Raw genomic sequence first — 24,827 nt, forward strand, 5'->3', positions numbered from 1 at the left:
TAGAATAGTGTACTGGTCCATTATTTAATTATCATCTAAAATCTACTTTTATGAAAGTAATATATTTAGAAGAGCAAGAAAACATGTAAGCCATCAAATCAATGCTCTATATTTCTTTGTGTTTAGGGAAAGTATACTTAATAGCAATAGCACTTAGACTTATATCGTATATCACTTCACAGTGCTTTATAGCCAGGTTTGAAGGAGTGTTTTTGGATTCAAAAGTTTTTTAAAAATGGATAGAATGAATGGAGGTAAAGATTACACCTAAAGTAGCAGCCATATCAAATTTAGATTTGATTGGTATTATCAAACTTTGCAACTTCTCAAATCCCATACTGGAAATGTACTCTTTAATATTAATGACTTGAATTGATAAATGCATAAACTAAAACTATGATAGAATCTTAGAACTATTTCTGTAATTTGTTTCCAACTGACGTTTTAGTTCGTTAGCTCTGACAAATAACCTACAGAAGCTGTTTTGCTACAGAAACAAAAACTCTTGTGAAATCGAAAGATACATATCTTTCATTATACAAGTACTAGCATGACTGGGTTACTTTATCAGACCTAATGGTGTATTAGTCATTGTTACCTTTTTTGGTGCTAACCAACAAACTGTTTCTGTTTTGAAATTCTAGTGATTTAAAATAACCAATAAAAATTGAATTTCCCTTAGATGTACACTTCTATAGATATACTAATGCACAGATGGAATATATACACATTGATCTAGAGCCTGACTGTATTGTATTTGATTAATTAAAGCTACATCAAGATTTAATCAATCACTGTGGGATAAGAAAACACCAAGGACTCTTCCTATATACTCCAATGTCTGCTCCATATACATACAAGTTTTTGAAAAACAGGAAAATTTACTCAGTATTTTGATAATCTTTAGTCTGATTATGGTGACTGGTTGTCTTTCAGATATTAAAACTTTTTTTTTATCTGCCCTGGCCAACAAATGAGAGTTAGAAGTGTTCAGGGACGTATACATTTGAAGACTAGCAATACCTGGACAACTTCATTTCTACATGAGATATGTGTTTGCCAGATTTAATTGTACAATATAAAGTGTGAAATTGGAGATCCTTTTTTTGGGGGGGAAAGGGGGGAAAGACTGTAGGCAGTAAGCTGTATAGTGGGGAAAATCGTCACTCAAAATAGTACCGATCGGTACCTCTTGTGAAAGTATGCTGCTGCTGTACTAGTTGGAAGTATTAGCAATAGAAATTTGACTTATATACCGCAAACATTTTACAGCACTCTCTGGGAGGTTTACAATGTCAGTACATTGCCCCCAATAATCGGGGTCCCCATTTTACTGACCTCAGAAGGATAAAACCTTGAATCCATTAGGATCAAATTCTAGGCTGTGGGCAGAATTTGTCTGCAATATTGCATTATAACCATCAGGGCTCCTCAGTATCAGAAAGAGTATTCTACTTCCACACACACATCATCCAAATGTTATCATTTTTTCAACAGAAACCTTTATTATGACAAATAACACCCACCACTGAGTCATAGCCATTGATTCTCATAATTTACAATCTATTCTTATTTGTAGTATAATGGAGAAGTGAAATATTGGCCTCTGCTTTAGGAATTAAAATGAGCTGGAGTAGCACTGTATCTATTTCAGGAAGTTGATTATGTTAACCAATACATGTAAGACTCTAATTGCAAAAAGCTAAAAAATTATGGGCTTGATTCAACAGTTGAGTACAGGAAAGCCAAACCTTCACATCATCACTCCTATGCACATTCAACGTTCTGGAGATGTCATTGTGATCACTGGGTGTCAAACCGGATTCTTCAAGGCAGAACCAGGTGCCTAAAACCTGCCTGGAAGGTAACTTGAAGAAACCTAAGAGCCAGGCTTATATATCTGGGATGCAAAAATCCAAAGGACCACGAGATGGGAGAAAAGAACTTTTGCCAGTCTTTTGCTGTCTTCTAGATTTCTGCAGCCCAGATTCAGGATGCCATCAAATTATGGGCAAACATCCTTCTACAACAGATTTATTGATTAGATGTGATGAAGTTACTGACTCCTGACAAGTATGTAGATAGTTTTTTCCATGTTGATCTGTCCCTAATCTGGTCCAATGGTACATCCATCGCCATTGTAATGAAGTGCTGTCAACTTGCTGGTAGTTTATTCTTTCCTTCTAGCAGCAACCGAGCAACCAAACCTCCAATATAAACAGCAAGCTGAAAGGGGTTTTGGTTTTTTTTGCAAAATGTTTACAAGACATACAAATGAGAGAGTTGTGCATAAAAATGGTAGGCTTCTTCTTTCAAAAGCAATCTTTTTAAATCAAGGGTCTTCAAACTTGGAAAGTTTAAAACTTGTGAACTTCAACTCCCAGAATTCCTATGCTAACATGATTGGAGGAAAAATTCTGGGAGTTGAACTCCACAAGTCTTAAAGCTGCCAAGTTTGAAGACCCGTTTTAAATGCACACAACATGAATCCTGTTCTGTAGCCTGGTGATTGTTCATCCTACTAACACTGTGCTTTTGCCTGCTGTCAATCCAACCAGAGAAGAAACAACAGATGCTGGTATTCCTCCAGTTGAAGCACTCCGGAGACCCAATTTCCCAGAATTCCCCATCCGTCTGGCCATTGGGAACACTGCAATTCATAATCCTAATGCATTTCGGAGGCTCCAGGTTCGCAAAACGCCTCATGAGTCTCAGCGCAGCTTGATGCCCAGTCGGCGCATGCCAAGTTGCAGCTACGCCTCTCCCTCCATCTCAGGAGAGAGGCGGCAACAGCGACACTGGCGGGGCTGGGCCGAAGCAGGGTAGGAGTTCCTTTGGTATCCCGGATGAGGCCGAGCGGACTGGCCGGAAGAAGGAAAGCAGAAGGTAGGATCGAAGAACGAGGAGGTGAGGAAGAGAAAACGTGTTCTTCGCGCTCGGGCTCTCCAACTACTTTTCCCAAATTCCCAGCTGGGAATTCTGGGAGTTGTAGTTCCGACGCGTTAGAAGAAAAAAAAAAAGGGTCTGGCGCTCGTCAGCAGAGGGCGCCCAGGTTGTTAACATTCCTGAATTGGAACTTGATGGGTCTGGTCTCTGAGACCTATTCAAAGATGGCCGCCCTTTTTTTTCCGCCCTACCTTCCCTCCCTCCCGAAACTAGGAGACGTTTCCGGTTGTAGTGTTGCGTTAGTTCGGAAGAGCAAACTCTTGCTCCCCGGAAAGGAGAAAAGTAGCCGTACTGGCTTCTCCAATGTATTGGGCTGGATACAACTCGCAAAATACTCCATCCGTCCCTGACCAGATGGATTATATAGGGATGGAAACTCAGCATTCATGATGGGTCTTAAAATGGGTCTCGGCAGTCTCTGTTAATGGGATTAGTCCCAGAGAGGATGATCTCTCAAAATAGCATTTTAGGAAGGGTGGGGATTTTAGTCAGCAAAGCTGGAGGACGCCAAGGTCAGCAAGCCTGTACAGAAGAAGGGTGGTTCTAAGTGAAGAGGGAAGAATTGGATTAAAGCATGGGTTCTTCTTAATGACTCTGCATCCTAGAACTGCTATTGGTGAAAAATGAAGAAATGTTTTATTTGAAGCAAAGTGATAGAAATACAGAATCTTTGTATTCTGCATTTGAAATCACCTAATAAAACTCTTAAAGTAAACTTAATATTTTCATAGTCTTTGTTTCCATGTTATTGATGCTCAGCTATTTCTTCAAAAATATACAAGGTTCTTTTGACAAGGCAATGGGTTTCTGTAAATGGGCATATAAGAGATGTCAGTATGCTTTATTGATCAAAAGAGACAGGCTCTCGTCTGTAGGCAGATTACCCTGAATAAAAACTGAGGAGTATAATAATGTATAACGTTATAATGTTGTTATCTATATAGAACATTAAGATGGATCCCAATAGATCATAGAAGCAAGAATTAAGGTAGTATTCTGAACAGTTTGTTAAACTTTTATACCATTGAGTTTTATAGTGTAATATGTACATAACAAGTAATAAAAATTTAGCAACAGCAATTGGCAATAAAAAGTCTTAATTAAAACACAAATAACTAACACTATAAATGACCCAGCTGAAAATAAGACAAACATTACTTGGTATTGGAACTGGAACTATTTGGATAGTTCCAGTATCAGAATGTGAACCCTTTGAAGTAGGCCAGATCAAGAAACAAACACTGCAGGCATGCCAGAAATACTCCCTTATCGTTATAGGAAATATCACTTTGTCAAACATTTTCATTGTCTCCTTTTAAGGATAACAGGTGGGGCTATTCTGAGTTTCTTCCACCCTTTCTACAGTCCCAGAGCTGAACAGTCATTTCATCTTTCTCACCTCTTCAAGGAGCATCACAGAGAAGAAAATATTTTATAGTCCTTCTCTAACCTCTGCAAAGAGCCACTCAGGAAAGGCCCTTGAAAGACAAAAGTTAGAAACCTGGTGAATAATGTACTACAGGTAATCCTCAACTTGTGATCACAATTCAGCCCAAAATTTCTGATGCTAAGCAAAACAGTTAAGTGAGTTTTGCCCCATTTTATGATCTTTCTTGCCACAGTTGTTAAGTGAACCACTGCAGTTAAGTTAGTAAAAAGGTTGTTAAGTGAATCTGGCTTTCCCATTGACTGCTTGTCAGAAAGTCACAATAGAATAGAATAGAATAGAATAGAATAGAATACCCTTATTGTCATTGCATTCCATGAATACAATAAAATTTGAAAGCTACTCCAGCACAGTGCCCCCAACACCACATCACAATCACACTACAGAGTAAACAACAACAATAATAATATAATAATAAAAATAATAAAAAACCTAGTCTAAAACCTATCTAAAACATTTAGTAAGTCAAATAGTTTAAAAAATGCCACTATATACATAGAACTAAATCACAAATGCACTGTTTGATTCAAGACAATTATTGCCTTGGAAAAGAAACTCTTTCTCAGTCTATTCTCATTTTAAGACATCTATAATGTCTCTCTGATGGTAACAGTTCAAAATATGAATGACCAGGATGAGAACGGTCTGGAGAGTTTTAGTGCTCTAGAGAGGAGTCTGGTCTTCGCAATCTCTTCCAAAGAAGAAAGAGAGCAACCAATGATTTTTTTGTGCTGTGTTTATAATTCTCTGGAGCATCTTCTTATCTACTACAGAGCATCCAGCATACCACACCGTTACACAGTATGCCAAAATGCTCTCGATGGTAGAACGGTAAAAAGTAACCAGCAACTTCTCACCCAGACCACTCTTTTTCAGCAGCCTCAGAAAGTGCAGGCACTGTTGGGCCTTCTTTGCAGTGGCCATAGTGTGGACTGACCAAGTAAGGTTGTCGGAAATATGACTTCCTAGAAATTTAAAACTATGAACTCTTTCCACACAATCTCCATTGATATATAGTGGGAGAGACTCTGCTTTGCATCTTCTGAAGTCTATAATCAATTCTTTGGTCTTTTTGATGTTCAGGGTGAGGTTATGACCAGTCTGAGAACCTCTGACCTATCGTCTCCTCCTGATATGAGTCCCACCAACGTGATGTCGTCTGCAAATTTTATTATAGAGTTAGTGGGACAAGAGGGAGTGTAGTCATAGGTGTAGAGTAAATACAAAAGGGGGCTCAGCACACAACCCTGTGGAGAGCCTGTGCTTAGAGCAAGAGTGGAGGAAAAATAGCTGCCAATCCTAACAGTTTGGGGTCTGTTAGTAAGAAATTCCCTTATCCAACAGCAGATGTGAGAGGAGAGGCCCATTTCCAGCAACTGATCATGTGACCCGAGCATACTGCAGCCATCATAAATATGAATCAGTTTCCAAGTGCCTGAATTTTGATCACATGACCAAGAGGATGCTGTAAATGTCGTAAGTGTGAAAAATGGTCATAAGTTATTTTTTCAGTGCCATTATAACTTTGAATAGTCACTAACAAATGGTTTTAAATCAATTATCTGTATTGCTTTCCCAACCTGTTGCCTGTGAGATATGGTATATTGGACTTATCCATGGTCATGTTGGTACAAGCTACAACAATAATAGCTACTGTATAGTAGTATCCATAGTCATGTTGGTGGAAGCTACTGTAATATTCCAACCAAAGAACAATGCCACACTACATGTCATATCCTTGAAAGAGGGACAAATACCAAATCTTGAAATGCAGTCAAATATCATTCAATTTCATTTCAAGAGATGGAACAGGTCCCCTTTGTTAATTATAATTCAGAGTCACTTATATAGCACTAAAGAGTCTAAACGGTACCTGGTTATGACATAACTTCTGTCATATTCAATCAAAATCCCCAACTTTTCATACTCCACTTCTAGAACTTGAGCTCCTAGTACTGTATACTGAGTAATAATTATGCTGGCTGGAGAATTATGGAACTGAAATCCACAAATCTGGAAGGTTAACAGAGTGGGGAGGAAAGAGAGGGTCGTATCTGATTGCTCTAAGCTAAAAGGAGAGCTGTTTGGTCTAGTGGTTAAGGAACCAAGCTTAAAATTTGGAGACCATGAGTTCTACTCTGCCTTAGCCATGAAAGTCAGCTGAGTAATGTTGCTGTCTAACTGAAGAAGCTTCTTGGATGAGAAGCAAAACATTTTCAAATTAAAAAAAAAAAGTCCAGTTGCCTTTTGAAAAAAGCACCTTTGGGACTTCATAGGTTTGTTGTGGGGAAAATAGGAGGAGGAAGGTGTGTTGGATATGTTCACTGCCCTGAGTTATTTGTAAAAATGTGGGATACAAATAAATGAAAACATTGAGATATAATTGGAAAGGTTTCCTTTTTCTGCAGAGTTCATAACCAAATACTGCATGTAAAGCTCTTTGAACACCTGAAAGCGCATGGACATTAACCATTATTTTTAAACACTGTAAGAAGAGTCCTGTTCAAGTACCCAGGGCATTCATACACTTTTTTTTTTTGAGCAATAGTTAACCGTAAAATTACAACTACAACTGCAACTGGCCATTCCACATCTAATTTCATGCTATGTGATTTCAGTTGTCAGTTTCAGAAATAAAAAGCAAGTAAATCTGCAGTTTAGTAACAAATGATTTGGGGAAATAGGGTTGGGGTTTTGGTTCATCATATATTTCTTTTCAAACTTTCTATCCAGAAGAACTAATTTTATTGGTTAGTCTTAATTTTACCAGTTAGCAATAAATTCTGTCTTGTGGGATTGTTTGAATAAAAGGCAGGATATAAAATAAATGATTAAATAAAAATGAAGACATTTTATGGAGTCCAACATGCTTCTAGGCATATCAAATAAATTGTAATATTATTTTGAGTGTCTTTGGGTAGAAAATCAAAATATAAATGGAATTAATTTAATAGCAGAGTATTATGTTACTCTGTAAATAGTGTGATACCATCCTATATCATGTGTAATCATCAGGATGTAATATGAAATAAAAGTTGATTAAATTTTAAAGTGTTTCATCATTCTTTGGTTGAATATTAATTATTCAATTCATATTGAGTTTAATCATGGTTTACTGAATAAGCATCATTGGATAAATCTACACAATATGCAAAACCATAAATCATGGTTAAAAATACGATAGATATTTACAGCACGCTAAATTATAATCACACAGCTATATACTGGTTTCATATTATATGTAAAACAAGACTTATTGATGAAAGAACATTACTGATGGGAAGACATTACATTTCTTCAATAGGTCTCCTGATATAACCATATTTATTGTCTGTGTGAAAAATTTATTAACATCTGATTTTGTTTTAAGCTTATTACATGCACATATCTGATGAAATAATACATTGCTTATTACAGATGTTTCCCTGAGAAAAAAAGAAAATAGACTGGAGCTATGTCTATTTTCTGTAAAATCTTACTGAAACCAGAGGTTGAGGAATATCTCAGGGCTACATTTAAAAATGCTGAGGTAAGTACTACTCTGGTTGATTAAAATACAATGCACCAAGCAGAATTAGGTTGCAGTTATCCAAATGCTGTCCTGTGGAACTTAATTTATAATACTAGCTCATATTCTATTGACACAGTGTTGTTTTCTATTACGATTTTTTATAATTACTGCATTCTTCTTCAGGGCTATCAACAGCTACTGATTTATTGGATTACCAGGCCATTGCATTGGCAACATGTCATAATGGAGGAAGGATTGATACTGTCCAAATGATGGTATTATAAATCAGGGGTCCCCAACCACCGGGCCGCGGACGGTGCGGGCCGTGGAGCACTCTTTACCGGGCCGCAAAGAAAAAAAAATTAAAAAAATGGCGGCTTTCTTGCCGGTGAATGCTGCTGGGATCGGGATCAAGGACACAAATGAAAGAAGGGGAGGAGGAAGCAGCAGAAGCCTGTCCTGCTCTCTGGCTCAGCTCTCTCAGTCGACTTTCTCGCTCCTCCACCAGCCCAGGAAGAAACTGCTTCAAAAGAAGCCGGGGTGGCTTTTCCTGTCGCCGCAGCTTCCCAGCGCCCGTTTCACCCCACCCCCCGCCCGCCCGCCCGCTCGCGGTTCAATCCACAGTGCTCCGTTCTGCCTGCCTGCCTGTCTGGTTGTTTGGGAGCAACTTGCTGAGAATAATAACTATTCGCCTCTTTTTATCAGCGAAGCTGCTCGAAGACGAGCAGGCAGGCAGGCAACGGAGCACTGTGGATTGAACAGCGAGCCAGCGGCGTGGCTGGGGGTGGGTAAACGGGCGCTCGGGAAGCTGTGGCGACAGAAAAGCACCCCCGGCTCTGGGCTGCTGGAGGAGCGATAGGCGACTGAGAGAGGAACGGAGGCAGACACCTGAGGAGGGAGGGAGGGAGACACCTGAGGGATGGGGCTGGGGAGGCAGAGCCGAGGCGCTCCCTGAACTTGGTGGTTTTGCTGGGAGGCGTTTTATTACCCGACTAGGTAACAACATCAGATGTTACCTAGTCAGGTAATGAAACGTCTGCAAGCAAACTACCAAACTCGGATTCTCTCCCCCCCCTCCCAAAGGTTGGGGACCACTGTTATAAATCACTAAATCGAGAACCTATATACTGCATGAGTCAAAAAGAGGGCTATGAAAATATTTACATACACCTCACATCCCGGATATAAACTGTTTCAACTCCTATCCCCAAAACGACGCTATAGAGCACTGCACACCAGAATAACTAGACACGAGGACAGTTTTTCCCCAAACACATTCACTCTACTAAACAAATAATTCCCTCAACACTGTCCAACTAATTACAAAGTCTGCACTACCACTACTATTAATCTTCTCATCACTCCTTATTGCTCATCCTCTCCCACTTGTGACCGCATGACTGTAACTTTGTTGTTGTATCGTTACAATTTATATTGACTGTTTCCTAATATAATTTGATTGCTTATTGTATCCACTTAACTATTATTAAGTGTTGTACCTTATGATTCTTGATGAATGTATCTTTTCTTTTATGTACACCGAGAGCACATGCACCAAGACAAATTCCTTGTGTGTCCAATCACACTTGGCCAATAAAGAATTCTATTCTGTTCTGTTCTATTCTATTCTAAACATGGACGGTGTCTCTGAGTATAGTGATGTTGCTTCTAGAATTAATATATGTCACACTACCCATTTTAAATAATAGTGATTTTATTTTAATGTATTATTTAAGCTGACTTGATCTTGCTACAAAGTGAAATCTAAATATTCAGAATAAATATATAGAATTACTATTGCGTATATGGTAAATGAGGTGGATGGGGAAGAATACCCAAGGCTAGTCTAAGGAAGAAAATGTCCGAAAAATTAAGACAATATTTAATGCCAGATACTACGACTGGGAAGTAAAATTTTATTTGTCAAAATATAATGAGGTACCTTTTTCTTCAAGCTATTTATGTTTTTAGATAAATATATATTGATGCTGAAGATGTTTATTAAACAATAATATTATAGGTAGTCCTTGACTTGTAACAGTTCATTTAGTAACTGTTCAAAGTTACATTGGCACTGAAAAAAGTGACTTATGACCATTTTTAAACACTCATGACCAACCATTGAAGCATCCCCATGGTCACATGACCAAAATTCGGGTGGTTGATAATTGATTCATATTTATGTTTATTGCAATGCCTTGTGATCAGTTTTTGCAACTTTGGGGACACCAGCTTCACTTAACAACCATGTTATAACTTAACAATTGCAATGATTCACTTAATAACAATGGAAAGAAAAGTCAGAAAATGGAGTAAAAGTCACTTAAATGTTTCACTTAGCAACATAATTTTTGGACTAAATTGTGTTCATCAGTCAAAGATTACCCATACTTTATGATTTAACTTAGCAAGCATATGGCAGATTTCACTATTACTTTCATGATATCTTTACATGTGTACAGCTGGATTTATTTAATTAAATATATTTAAAAGAAAAATATTTCCAATTCTTTTGCCCACACACTCCCATCAAAGCCAGCTCTGTAGTAGTTAGCATTAAGTAATAGTAGAATTGTTAATTAAAATGAATATATATCTGTACCTAGCAACAATTAACAATAAAACTATTCTGTCATGATTGCAAAACATCAAGTGGAACTTCCAGAAGAAAATTGTACTTTATAAATCCTGTCTTTATCTCAAGAAATTTATTTTAACTTGTTTCCAAATCTTGTTTAATTTATAAATAAGTTAACTTGCTTATTTAAATTTATAAGTTAAAGATTTATAAATTAAAATAACTTACAAATCTAAACTACTGTAATTTACCATAAAATGCTGTTATTATTATTGATTATTATTATTTCTTTATTTACTTTTATTTTAAGATTACAACATTTATTGGTTCATTGAAAGCAGAAGAGAAATATGAGTCCTTGTTAAATAACCTAGCACATCCACCAGCTTTTACCAGTGTTCGGGTAAACACACATTTGGGTTCTGTAGAATATGTAAGGCATCTGCTTTCCAAAGAGATCCAAAAGGTGAGTCTTTTACTTCCTTCCTTTATTTCTTTGTTCATCCACTTATTAGTTAGGTGAGGATATAGGTAGTCCTTGAGTTATGACCACAACGGAGGCTGGAATTTTGGCCATAAGTGAGTTATTGTGGTTGCAAATCATGTCAGAGCCTATTTTATGTCATTTTTATGGTTGTTGTTAAGCAAATCATTGTGGTTGTTAAGCAAATCACACAGTCATTAAGTGAATCCAGTTTCCCCAATGGGTGGTTTTTGCTATAAATTGGCAAAAGTTGCAAACTGGAATCAAATGACTACAGCTTACGGTTACAGGAACTGGGCGTGGTTAGTCTAGTAAAAAGAAGGGCCAGGGGAGACATGATAGCAGTCTTCTAATATTTGAGGGGCTGCCATAGAGAGGAAGGGGGTCAAGCTATTTTCTAAAGCGCCTGTAGGCCAGACAAGGAATAATGGATGGAAACTGAACAAGGAGTGATTTAACCTGGAAATAAGGAGAAACTTTCTGACAGTGTGAACAATCAACCAATGGAACAGCTTGCCCTTGGAAGTTGTGGGAGCACCATCACTTGAGACCTTCAAGGAGAGATTGGACTGCCATTTGTCAGAAATGGTGTAGGATCTCCCGCTTGGGTGGGGGGTTGGACTAGATGACCTATAAGATCCCTTCCAATTCTGATTATCTGTTATCAGCTGATCTTAAAGGCAAGCCAAATTGCCAAATGCCAAAATTGTGACCATATTGTGATCATAAATCATTGGGGCAATGGGACAATTATAAGTAATTTTTCCCTTTAATTTTGAACCATAGTGAAACAACGACTGTAAGTTGAGCACTACTGGTAACCAAGGGTGCTGCATATAAAATAAAGGCAAATTATAGGATACAACTTTAATAAAAATAATTAAAAATAATTGCATTTTTTTTAAAGTTTTTATTTTTTACAACAAACATACAGACAAAACAAAAACATAAAACCCTCTTTCAATTATATACATACAGTGTGTCAGTTGGTTACAATCTTTTGTGCTACCCTTTTTTTTACCATTACTCACAAGTTATATAAATTCTCACCTTATCAATCTAACTTGTGCTTATGTAATATCAATTATTAATCATTCATTTGACTAAACTATTTTTCTATCATTCTATATGAGATATTCTAAATTTCATTATAGTTTAATCTTATTTATCCAATGGTTATATATTTTATATTGTATTATATATCAATCTATTAACTTTTATTATAAAGCTTGCTAATCTATTTCTTTACCATGTCTTTTTATCTAACCATTGATAAAATAAATCCCATATCATATAAAATTGTTTATATTTTTGTTCTCTAATTTCAAATGTCAATTTACTCATTTCGGCACAGTCCATGATTTTCTTAATAATTTCCTCCTGCATAGGTATTTTTTCATTTTTCCAATTCTTAGCAAATACAATTCTAGCTGCTGTTAAAACATTTACAATCAAATGTTTCAATTCTTTACTGTATATTTCCGGTATAATTCCCAATAAGAATATCTCAGGTTTAAAGTCTATGTGTTGTTTTATCATTTTTTCCAACCGTGTGTGGATTATAGTCCAATATCTTTTTGCATCCGAGCATGTCCACCATATATGGTAATTTGAGCCAAGTATCGGATGACATTTCCAACATTTATCCGATTTATTCTTGAACATCCTTGCAATTCTTGTCGGGGGTAAGTGCCACCTGGAAAGCATCTTATACAAATTTTCTTTATATGCAGTTGACATTGTCATTTTATAATTTTGAGACCACAATTTTTGCCATTTATCTATGTCAATCCCATATCCAGAATTTTCCCCCCATGCAATCATTGTTTCTTTTATTTGTTCTTCCTCTAATTTAAACTCCAACAAATGTCCATAAAGTTTTTTAATTACTTTTTCATCAGTACCTGTCAAAATTTTATCTAAGTCAGTCAACTTATCATAGATACTTTCTGTTTTAGCATCTTTATCAAATCTAGATTGTATTTGCAAATATGAAAACTAATTCATTTTTACACCTTGTTCTTCCAACGCTTGCATAGATTTAAGTTTACCCTTTTCATTCAATATCTCACCATATCTAACTGTTTGTTCCTTTTTATATATTATTCGATAGGAAAAAGCTTCAATAGTAGATTACCATAGTGGAATTTTAAAATAATATTGCTTTTTTAAATCTTCTCCCAGTTTAGAAACAATGCTTCTCAAATATAATGTCCTCTAAAATATGTCTGTGTTTTAGTTCCCTTATATGAGAGGAAGGCATGCCACCCTAACAGCAAGTCATGTCCTTCTAAATTCAAAAGTCTAGTATTCCTTAGTGATATCCACTCCTTTACCCACATCAAACTCGTTGCCTGGTAATATAATTATCAATTGGGCAAAGCAAATCCTTCTCTTATTCTTGCATCTTGTAGCAATTTAAGTTTTATGCTCGCTTTCTTCCCCTGCCAAATGTATTTTAGCACTATTTTGTTTAGATCTTCAAAAAATTATTTTCCTAGTCTGATTGATATTGTCTGGAATAAGTATAGGATTCTAGGCAATACATTCATCTTAATTGTAGATATTCTCCCAATCAATGATAATTGTAAATTTTCCCATTTTATCAAGTCCGTCGCAATCTGTTGTTTGAGTTTAAGATAATTGTCCTCCTTAAGTGTGCTACATTTTGGTGTTATGTGTATCCCTAAATACTTAACCTTATTTGTGACCTGGATCCCCAAAATTTCCTCCAATTCTTTCTTTCGTCTTGCTAAAATGTTCTTTGTTAAAATCTTTGTTTTATCTTTATTTATTTTCAGCCCTGCTACTTTCTTCTATCTTTTCTATCAGTTTAGGTGCTGACTCCAATGGATCCTCTAATATGAATACCAAGTCATCTGCAAAAGCTTGCAATTTATACTCTTCTTTTTTAATTTTCATTCTTTTATTTCTTTTTCTTCTCTGATGTTCCTATTCAGCACTTCCAGTGTTAACACAAACAACAGAGGTGACAATGGACAGCCTTGTCTAGTCCCTTTTCTTATATCTATAAAATCTGTTAACTCTCCATTTATCATAGCAATTGTAGTTTGTTTACAATATATCATTTCTATGGCTTGAGTAAATTTTTTACCAAAGCCCATTTGGTCCAACTGTAGCAGCATAAAACACCAATTCACGTTATCAAAAGTTTTTTGTGCATCTAAAAACATCAAAGCCATTTGGTTTTTTTGGGATGTGCCTCATGGTATTCCAATGTATCTAAAATTATTCTCATATTGTCTTTAATTTGTCTCTTCGACAGAAATCCATAATTCATAACTTCATTCATAACTTCTAATAAGTGAAGATTCAATGTTTCCTGAAATGTCTTATAAAATTCCACTGGTGCTTCCATCTGGACCTGGTGCTTTCCCAATGTTTTGCTTTTTTAAAGCTTCTGTTAATTCCATCATTGTTATGTTACTTTCCAACATTATTTCAATATCTTTGGGTATCTGGGGCAAATTTGCTTCCTGTAGGTATTGTTGAATTCTTTCTTCCTGAACATTCTCTTGATGGTACAATTTTCCATAGTAATCTTGAATAATTTTTTTCTTCTCCGCATTTCCATAGCATACATGTCCTTGTTCGTTTATCAATTGATTTATCCTTCTCGAATCTCTCTCAATTTATATGCTAGCCATCTGCCTGGTTTATTTGCATCTTCAAAATAATTCTGCTTAGCATTTTTAATTTTTTGTGCTATTTCCTTTTTTTTCCATTAGCCCCATTTTATGTTTAGTTATGTCCATTTTAATTTTAATGTCCTTTTTTTGTGGAAATTTCTGTAGTTCTTTTTCCAGCCTCTTGTAGTCATCTTCCAATATTTTAAAGGTTTTTCTCTGTTTTATGTTTCTTTTCCTTGTATAGTCCATTATACAAGCCTCTTGTATAAGCCTTCATCGTGTCCCAGAGGTTCTGTAATGATGTATCCTCTTTTGTATTTGCTTTAAAGAAAAAAGTCAGTTCTCTCTCAATTTTCTGTTTAAAATCTTTTTCCTTTAATATCGTATTATTTAAAGTCCATCTAGATCTCCTTTTTTGTCCTTTCCATACAAGTGTTATTGGATTATGATCTGCCCGGGTACTTGTTTCTATTTCAATGTCTTGTGTGTTAGAGAGCAATTCTATTGACATCCATATCTGGACCATGATGCATGTCTATTTGAATAAAAAGGACATTGTTTATTTTCTGCATTTCTCTCTCTCCATGCATCTTTTAGGTTTATCTCATCCAACATTCGAAAGAAGGATTTTGGCAATGTCTTTCTAGCTTTCTTTGCAGCTTTTTGTGTTTTATAATCCAATTTGTCATTTATTATTCCATTAAAATCTCCCATCAGACAAATATTAGCATAGTCCAGTTCAATTATTTTCTTGTGTAATTTCCTGTAAAAATCTTCTTGATTATCATTTGGAGCAGAGATTGTTATTAAAAGTATCTTTAGATTATTGTCCATTATCTCCACCATCAAAATCCTTCCATCATCATCTGTATATATTTGTTCCGCAGGGATTGTATCTCTAATGTATAATACCACTCCTCTCTTTTTACACTGTGTCAACACTGTAAATAATTTCCCTAATTTTTGTTGTTTCAATATATGGTTGTGTTGTTTTTTAATATGTACTTCTTGTAGGCAGATTATATCAAATTTTAATTTCTCTAATTTATGAAATATTTTTCTTCTTTTAGTAGCTGAATTAAATCCATTTATATTAATTGTAATCAATTTTCTCTCATCCATTTTAGACCTTATAAGAAGGATTGGTTGCTCTAGTAGATCTTGGTTCTCATTGTTCTCTGGGTACACCACCTACAGCTCCTTCTTCTTTTTCAATTACTGCTATACATTCCTCTTGAAATTCAATTAACGACTCTTCTTTTCTTGTATCTTCCTCCCTTCCTCTGAAGTCTTCCAGATAGAATAACTCAGCTTTTTCAACTGTATCAATTCTGTGTCTTTGTTCCTGCCAGGTAATCATGAGACCTTCTGGTATCAGCCATCTGTAATTTATTAATCTCTTAAGTAACTTTGGTCAAAAATAAATATTCTCTTCTTACTCTTCTCTGTACCTGTTTCAGTACCATTATTTCTTTATCTTTGTACTTTAGTGTTTTCTCTCTTGCTGCCTGCAGTATTTGTGATTTAATTATTTTCTTAGTAAATCTGATATGAACTTTTCTTGGCAGTTTATTTCTCATCACATATCTTGTATAGACACGAAAAACCTCATCCATTCCATCCATCATCTTCTCTTTAGTTATCTCTAATGCTTCTGCCAAGATTTCTGTCATCATTTCAGCAAGGTTTTCACCCTTTTCTTCTTCTATATTTTGAAATCTAAGATGGAATTCTGATCTATCAATTTCTCATCCCAATGATCCCAGTGATCTGCTCTTGTCTCTTTCAGCTTCACTCAGATGGTTATCCATATCTCCAATCTTCTTATCTCTTTGTACATCTTGTTCTTCAATTTTCTTAATTCTGTCCTCATATTGCATCATCATCTGTTGAATATTTTCAATTTTCTCATCTGTCTTTTCAGTTCTTTGCTCAATATTCTCTGTTCTCTTTTCAATGTTTTCCATTCTCTTTTCAATATTATCTGTTTTTGCTTGTATCTTTTGAATTCCTTGCATAATCATCTGCAGTGTCACTTCTTTCTCCTCTTGTTGTAACATCACCTATATTGATCGTTGTCCTCCAGATGGTGAGGAGGAAGAAGTCGGGATTGAAGAAGCTGAGGCTGGTATCTTTCTGCTCAACTTAGAATACTTAATAGGAAAAATGGGAAGAAAAAGCAAGAGCAGCCAACTGCCACTCCAATAAAAAAAATAAAAGCAAAAAATAAAAATAAAAAGGAAAGGGAAAAAATCTTCAAGCACTCGAACACCTTAATCCAATTGGTTCTAATTGTGTGGAAGAAAAAGGGAAAAAAAGAAGAAAAAAAAGTAAAATGGAGAAAGGATGAAAAAATAAAAAAATTAGAAAAAAATTAAAAAGATAGAAATCTATATATTCCCCCTTGCTAAAAAGGTAGAACAAAAGGGGGAGGGGGGGAGAAAAAAGTAATCTTATTCCTGCATCAAAAGACTCAAGTCCAAATATAAAAATCCAACTGGGAGGGAGAGTAAAAAAAAAGGGAAAGAGAAAATGCAATTCTGTCAGTAAGCAAAGCACTGCCACTAAATATTCGAGGCTCTTTACTAAATCAAAAAACAAAATTTCCAGTTCTCTTTTCAAGGTCACTTCAATCTTCTTTCTTTCAATTTCAACTCCAGACTCCAGCTATCAGTAGTTCCACAGAAGAGCACCTGCATAAACAGTCTACATCAGGGGTGTCCAACCTTTCACCTTCCCTGGGCCACATTAGAAGATGAAAATTTGGTTTGGGCCACACATAATTAAATTAAATAATAAATAATTAAATAAAATAAAATAATTAAATTAATTAAATTAAATTAAATTATTAAATTAATAAAATAAAATTATTTATTATTTATTAAAAATTATTTATTTTTTATTTTATAATTTTCCGGCCAAATTTTGCGGGGTGGGGGAGGGGAGGGAGAAAGTTCGCCCGCCTCACGCCTACCTCTCCTCCTGCAAATTATTTATTTTTATTAATTTTGCGGCCAAATTTTGCGGGGTGGGGGGAAGAAAGCTCACCTGCCTCACGCCTACCTCTCCTGCAAATGCAGCAGCGGCGGCAGCGGCGACGGGGGCAGAAGCAGCAGCGGGGTGGCGGCGGTGGCAGCAACAGCAGGAGGTGGCGGGGCAGGACTTTTGGGCTGCGGCTGCCCGCCTTTTCTGTTGCTCGCCTCGCCCTGCCTCGCGCCTACCTCTCCACCTGCAAATGCAGCAGTGGTGGCAGCGGCGGCAACAGCAGGAGGTGGCGGGCGGGACTTTTGGGCTGCAGCTGCCCGCCTTTTCTGTTGCTCGCCTCGCCCCGCCTTGCGCCTACCTCTCCTCCTGCAAATGCAGTGGCGGCGGTGGCAGAAGCAGCAGTGGCGGCGGCGGGGGGAGAAGCAGCAGCGGTGGTGGCGGCGGCGGCAACAGCAGGAGGTGGCGGGGCGGGACTTTTGGGCTGCGGCTGCCCGCCTTTTCTGTTGCTCGCCTCGCCCCACCTCGCACCTGCCTCTCCTCCTCCTCCTCGCTGGATCTTTCATGAAGGTTGGGGTGGGCGTTGGGCCGCATTATGAGGCGACCTGGGCCGCATGCGGCCCATGGGCCGCGGGTTGGACAAGCCTGGTCTACATGCTCTCCCCACTATCTTTTCAATGAAAAACTCAGAGTCCTTGAATGTAACACCAAATGTATCAACAAGAAAGAAAGAAAAACAATGTATCCAAGCCTCCAGGTGGCAGCGCTACTTATTTCCCTTTCCTTTCCCTTCCCCTCTAATATTTAAGCCAGGAATAAAAAAAAGAGAGTCTAAAATTGTTAAAAAGAAGAAACAAAAAAAAAACCTTTTCCAAAAAACCTTTTAAAAATAAAAAAATAAAAGTTAAAAAGGAAAGTTAAAAAATTAAAATTAAAAATTAAAAAGTTTTTACAAAAATCCAAAGTTCCAATAAAAAGGAAAAAAAAACCCTTCGGGTTTAATTTGTGCTTAATCTCGTCGCTTGACCACTTTTATCTTCACTTTTAAATTTAACTTTTAGTTTTTTAGGGTGTTCTCTCAGGAAAATAATAAGTAGAAATTTATCTCACCAAACTGACACACTTTCTTTCCAGCTTTCTTCTGTTCCATAGCTGTCCCAGCTTTAGCAGCTTTAATGGCTGCCTCTCTGCCGCAGGAAAAAAGGGCTTCTCCTGGATCTACCAGGGACTTTGCGATGTACCTGGGATCGACAGGATGTACCCTCATCGTCTCTACGGGACGGTTTAGGTCCGGTGGGACCATCCCGCAATGGAGATATTAGCGGCGATCTTAGAGCTTCAAGATTGCACACTGTACCGCCATGACGCCAACTCCGTCCTCCTAAAATAATTTCAATTGTTAATGCTTTTATTTAGAATCTTCTTCTTCTTCTTCTTTTTCTTCAGCGTTTGTCTCGCGCTCTGGCGAGGTCCGCTAATGTCCTTGAGTACTGCTTCCACGCCTCTCTGTCTGCCACGTATGTCGGGTCTGCCTTCGCGATCTCTAGATCGGCCTTGATCGTGTCCATCCAGCATTGCTTAGGTCTACCACACGGTCTCGCTCCTCCGACAATCACCTTCATCGCAGATTTGATGATGGATTCTTCCTTGGCGCGACTCACATGGCCGAACCATCGTAGCCGGGACTGCCTCATGACCGTGGGGATGGGCATGACGTTGAACCGTCTGCGCATTTCTTCATTCCTGGCCGCGATCGAGTAGGGTGAGGCCTACCGACCATCGGAGCATTCGCATCTCCATTGTCTGGAGTCTGTTTTCGACTTCTTTGGTCGTCGGCCAGCACTCTGCGCCGTATATGGCCACGGGGTGCACCACAGAGTTATAGATTTTCGCCTTCAGGCGCATCGGCATCTTCTTGTCACAGAGGACGCCCGTGACGGACTTCCATTTGCCCCACGCTGCGTTGATCCTGGCTGCCACCTCAGTTTGTAGTAGGCCTTCTTTCCCAAGAGTAGTTCCCAGGTACTTGAAGGTGGAGGCGCGGTAGCTCCTGCCCGTTCACGTGGATGGAGCCTGTCGTTTCGTTGTCAGTGGTCAGGTATTCGGACTTCTTTAGGTTCAACCGGAGCCCGAACTGCTCGAGGCGGTCGTGCCACTGTTGGACTAGGTGCTCGAGTTCAGCCTTGCGCAGGTTGGCCAGGAACACATCATCGGCGTAGAGCAGCGTCCATGGGGCGGGCGTGTGCAGGTCGTGTGTAATTGTGTCCATCACCAGAATGAACAGCAGTGGTGAGAGAGCAGAGCCCTGGTGTACGCCGGCGGTGATATTGAACTCCTCTGATATCCCAGCTGCCGCTTTTACACGGCTTTTGTGACATCTGTATAGGAGTTGGACCCATTGTACGAGTAGCTCGGGCACGCCGTGATCTCGCAGTGCGTACCAGATGAGATCGTGCGGGACTCGGTCGAAGGCCTTTCCAAGTCAAGAAGGCAGTGTGGAGCGGGATTTTCTTCTCTCTGTGAGCCTCCATCAGCATCCGCACACCGAAGATGGCATCGGTGGTGCCGCAGTTCTTGATGAATCCGGCCTGGTTGGCGCTGATGTCGACGATGTCCCGAATGCGCTTATCGAGGACGCGTTCGAAGATCTTCATAGTGTGTGACAGTAACCTGACCGGTCTGTAGTTGGAGCAGTCCGCTGGGCTGCCCTTTCCCTTCAGATCGGAACAGTGGTGCTGCGGTACCAGTCGTGTGGCACTATTCCCGTGGAGACGATGTTGTTGAACAGCTCGCACAGCCACAATGCCGAGCCCAGTAGTGCCTTTTTCCAGAAGTCAGCAGGGATGTCGTCTGGTCCTGTTGCCTTACCATTTTCATGGCCTTGATGGCGTTGGTGACCTCGCTGGCGTGAATGCCTGAGACTGGGCCTTCGACGGGGTCACCTCGCGGGGTTCGTGGGTGTGGGAACTCCTCGGTGGAGATCTTCTCGAAGTATTGCCGCCACCTCTCGGCAGCGTCTCTGGGGTTGACGATCAAATTTCCCCCTTTCGTCGATGATCCCATGAAACTGGTCAATGTCCAGGGTCTTCCTGTGTCTGCTTTTGGCTAGGCGGTAGATCTCATTCTCGCCTTCTCGCGTGTTCAGCTTCTCGTAGATGTCGTCGTAGTGGGAGCTTCTGGCTGTCGCTACTGCTTTCTTGGCTGCCTTTTGGCCGCCTTGTACTCGCAGAGCTTCTTGCTGGTCTTGTCCTGAAGAAAGGCCTTGTAGAGCCGTTTCTTCAGGTGTACGGCATCTTGTACTTCCGGTGTCCAGAGCCATGTATCTCGTTCGATCGTCTCCGTCCTGGCTTGGTACAACCAAGCTGTTGGCAGCCGGCAGTGTGAACAGTGCTCTTCAGCATGGACCACGCTTCCTGTGGCCCGTCGACCATCTGCAGGAACTGCTCCGGTTTGATGAGGGGTCCCGCCATCTTCTTCTGGTTCCACCACTTGATTCGTGGCTGGTCTGCATTCTTTTTGTCAATCTTGGTCTTGGGCTTGCTGATCCTGATCTTCGCCATCAGCGGCCTGTGCTGACTGCTCGATTCGTACGGGTACACCTTGGCGTTGAGCACGTTTTAGCGGCTCTTCGTCGACGATGATGTAGTCGATCTGTGTGTGGTGGTTCCCATTTCTGCTATGGTAGGTGAGGAGTTGGGGTTCTCGCCTAATGAAGCAGGTGTTCGTGATGGTCATATCATGGGAGTCAGCAAAGTCCAGGATCCTCTGGCCATTCTCATTCATATCACCTGTGCCGTGCCCACCGTGGCACTGGTGTCCGTTTTTGTCCCGCCCTACATGACCATTCAGGTCGCCAGAGATGATGATGTCGTCTTCATATGGGATCTGCCTGATGCTTTTATTTAGAATCTTTGCCTGATGCTTTTATTTAGAATCTAAATAAAATGCTTTTATTTAGAATCTTTGTTGAAATATTGTGAGAAGTTTACATATCGAAAAGTCAGGCAGACATTGTGTTGCAGGTGTAACCTGTAAGTAATTAAATAAATTGCATACAAGAGTGAGGGAAAGCAACATCAAGAGAAGGATGTTTTGGACTATCTGCAGCTCTAAAACCCTGCTGTGGTGTGCTGAGGCAGGTAAGAATTGGTGTTAGATTGTACCATTGATTTTTTAAAAAAGAAAACTGTTGTTATGGCCCTGTGAAGCAAAATTGGTTTTCCTCAGCCTGTTATACTTGGTAAACCTAAATCAGGGGCTACTCAACAGACCAAAGAGGCATTGAATTTATAATTATTTTTCTCCAGCTCCAGAATACCTTATTTTAAGGCCTAAATCTACTAATAGCACAATGTCTTCTTCTCATTCAAGGATAGGATCTAAAATATTACCTCAGAACTTTTTTCTTTTTAAAAAAATAATTATCCTTATCTTAGTTTCAGAAAACATTTGCTTTATATTATTTGATCTTCAAAGCAGATGGTGAAGTAATTCTACTATATCTGCGTTGGCAAATCCTACTTGTTTCTCTAGAGATAAATAAATAATGGACATTTCAGCATTTAGCCGGAATCAGTGCAAAGCAAGGATATGTTTAGAATCAGCTTATGCTAAAGCTTTCCTTAGTAGGCTAGCATAGAGTGAACAGTGAAAATAATCAGCATTGTGGGTTTAAAAAAAATGCAACTACATTATTGTTTACATTCCATTCCATTATCAAGCAACCCCAAAAGGGATTCCATTGTTCATTTTGCTGTTAGATATATGTGGATCATTAAGTCTATCCTAAACAAAGGTACTCAGCAGCATGCTATTTCTATGCTTGCTAATAATGTAAGAGAAAATCATTCCTTCAGCTATTACTATAGAATGTACTGTCAATTGTAAATGACCTAGAATGTATTACATAACCCATCTTTCAGATATCCTTTTGCACTTTGTTAATTTCTATAGAGAGAGGGACATAGGTGTTTTCACAAGTGCAGTGGAACAATGGGCAAATGTCCACAGTATTCCAGTATTCCATTTGGAAGCCTACTTATTTTTGGTAGGATCTGAAGCAGATTAATCTTTGAATTCTGAAAGGAAGCATGTCATTGCAAGTTATACAGTAGTGATATCCACTGGGGGATCAAAATCTGCATGATACTGACTCTCCTGTAGACACTGGTATTATATACAGACTTTACTTATTTGACCATAAATATTTCTGTCTAAATATTAGATACAATATTATAACTATAATGTCCTCATCTTCAACTTACAGCAGTATGAAAATCTTACTGTTCCAGTTCTACAACATCCAGAACTTCCTGACATGTTACTTATTCCTGTTCTTGGACCCAGGTTTGTGTGTGTGTGTGTGTGTGCGTGCGTGTGTGTTCGGGTTTGATTTCATTCTAGGGAATTTCAAGCATTCCTAGACCAATCCTGATTTTGAATATACAGATGATACATGAAAAATATGTGTTCATTTATCACTGCTTATTAACATGGAATTAATATTCATTATTAATGAATATTAACATATTCATTTAAAATCATAATTTGATATGAAGGAGATAAACCACAGCAAATCTTGAGCTTATGTGTTTGCCTTCCATGGATGATCTCTCACATTTCTTTGATAAAATCTGACAAGCAATTTCAAGCAGGCCATATTCACACCATGATTTATATACAGGAGCTTTTACATGCTTGGACAAAAAGATAAACCAAAGATAAGTTCACAATATTTGAAATATTTTTATTCTATTCAAAACAGCTATTTATCAATAATTTGGGTTTCTTTGATAATTATCTCTCTACTGGAGAATGAAAGGAAAGCATAACTAAAATCTCTTTCCCTAGAATGTCAATGTTTTAATATTTAATATTTATTATGCTGTGATGCATGATGGGTGAAAATTGCAATTACTAGCAATTTGCAGAGTTTTGGATTGTGAAGAAGTGCTTCAGAACACAAAAGAGCATTAATGCAACACTTTCCTAAAAGTCATTAAAGCACTAAAGCACCTCAGTCTTTTTTTAGGATGGCTTGTCATATAGAGATCCTGCAAACAGATTCAGCTGCTGTAATAAATTTCAGAGAGGTGCTGTGTTTGTTCTACCATGTATTCTGAAGCAGCGGTCCCCAACCATTCCCATGGACTGGCAGTGGTGGCAGCAGGAGGGGGACAGGGGATGTCTTTGCATGCTCAACCTAAATCCCATGCATGTGCAAATGAAGCTTCACACGCTTGTCTGCCGCTTCCATGACTCAGTTCTCAACAGGCCATGGGCTGGTACTGATCCACAGCTCAAAAATTGGGGGGGGGGCTGTTTTGAAGCATCTTCACTCAATAAAAACAGGAGCTCTAGTTGGTTATATATTTCAGAAATTTAGAAACACATTGTGTGTGTGAGATTAGCTATCAATAATGTGCCCTCTCTAAATGTTACTACTTTTTAAAGAACTCCTTAGTTTTATGAAAACATATTTACATTTGCTAATGTGACTTTTACATACAATTATTATAAGCTGCAACTTTAAAATTGAAAGGCTGCAAATGAAATTAAAAAGCTAGAAAGCAATTGCACGGTTGGCAAATAGGAAAAAAAATCTAATTGTGGGTGGGAGTGGGAAGTGGTCAAGTTAGTGCTTTTTAAAAAGTAATATTAATAAGCTAATTTTATTTAATATCACTGTTCCATTGCAGAAAGGATCTGCAAAGATTGCCAAATGAAGTAGTTGTTGATGCACAGTGTGGAAGTGCTGTGCTTCGTGGAGCACATGTTTATGCTCCTGGGATTATATCTGCTTCAAAATGTAAGAGTGATTGTGTATGTTTAATGAATATTTTTTATTATGGTCATTGTCTATAATTGCCAACAAAAATGAGTTAATATAAATTAAAAACAAAATAAGATAAAATATTATAATGGGGAGTGGGTTCATTAAAGTCTGCCTAATTTACAGGCAGCATAACAAAATTTAGCTATATTCAAGAAGACTGACACTGTTCTGATAATTACTGTGCATAAAAACAAGATTAGAATTTGCTAGCTGTTTTAGCTGTTTAAAGAAGTTATAAGATGGGTCCTTTAGTCCTTATGGAGGGTACAAGTAGCAGGAATGAGTTGTAGTTCCAACATCTCTTGCCCACAGGACCACAGTCTCAAATCATAGAAGATTTTTTCTGTGTTTATAATACATAAATATATATATGGTTGTTTAAGTGTTAACATGC

General features: G+C 38.3%; 1 protein-coding gene across 8 annotated transcripts in view; it reads left to right on the forward strand.

The window, feature by feature from the left end:
* Positions 1–2,756: 2,756 nt before the first annotated feature.
* Positions 2,757–24,827, forward strand: part of NSUN6 (NOP2/Sun RNA methyltransferase 6) — a 36,754-nt gene continuing 14,683 nt past the window's right edge. Inside the window, exons 1-7 of one of the 8 annotated variants that reach the window (XM_087945463.1) lie at positions 2,863–2,907; positions 5,738–5,869; positions 6,802–6,880; positions 7,811–7,922; positions 10,793–10,948; positions 22,865–22,944; positions 24,297–24,406. In XM_087945463.1, coding sequence (XP_087801589.1) covers positions 7,848–7,922; positions 10,793–10,948; positions 22,865–22,944; positions 24,297–24,406 — 421 coding nt within the window. In that variant the 5' untranslated portion in view covers positions 2,863–2,907; positions 5,738–5,869; positions 6,802–6,880; positions 7,811–7,847. Of the gene's footprint in view, positions 2,908–4,359; positions 4,469–5,737; positions 5,870–6,801; positions 6,881–7,810; positions 7,923–10,792; positions 10,949–22,864; positions 22,945–24,296; positions 24,407–24,827 lie in introns of those variants that run through there. The other 7 variants (XM_087945462.1, XM_087945464.1, XM_087945466.1 and 4 more) reach the window with 7 other exon arrangements.

Source organism: Notechis scutatus, chromosome Z (genome assembly GCF_049901735.1).
Source record: "Notechis scutatus isolate UNSWTSFEM ecotype Mainland chromosome Z, rNotScu1.2, whole genome shotgun sequence".
NCBI classification, from domain to species: Eukaryota; Metazoa; Chordata; class Lepidosauria; order Squamata; family Elapidae; genus Notechis; species Notechis scutatus.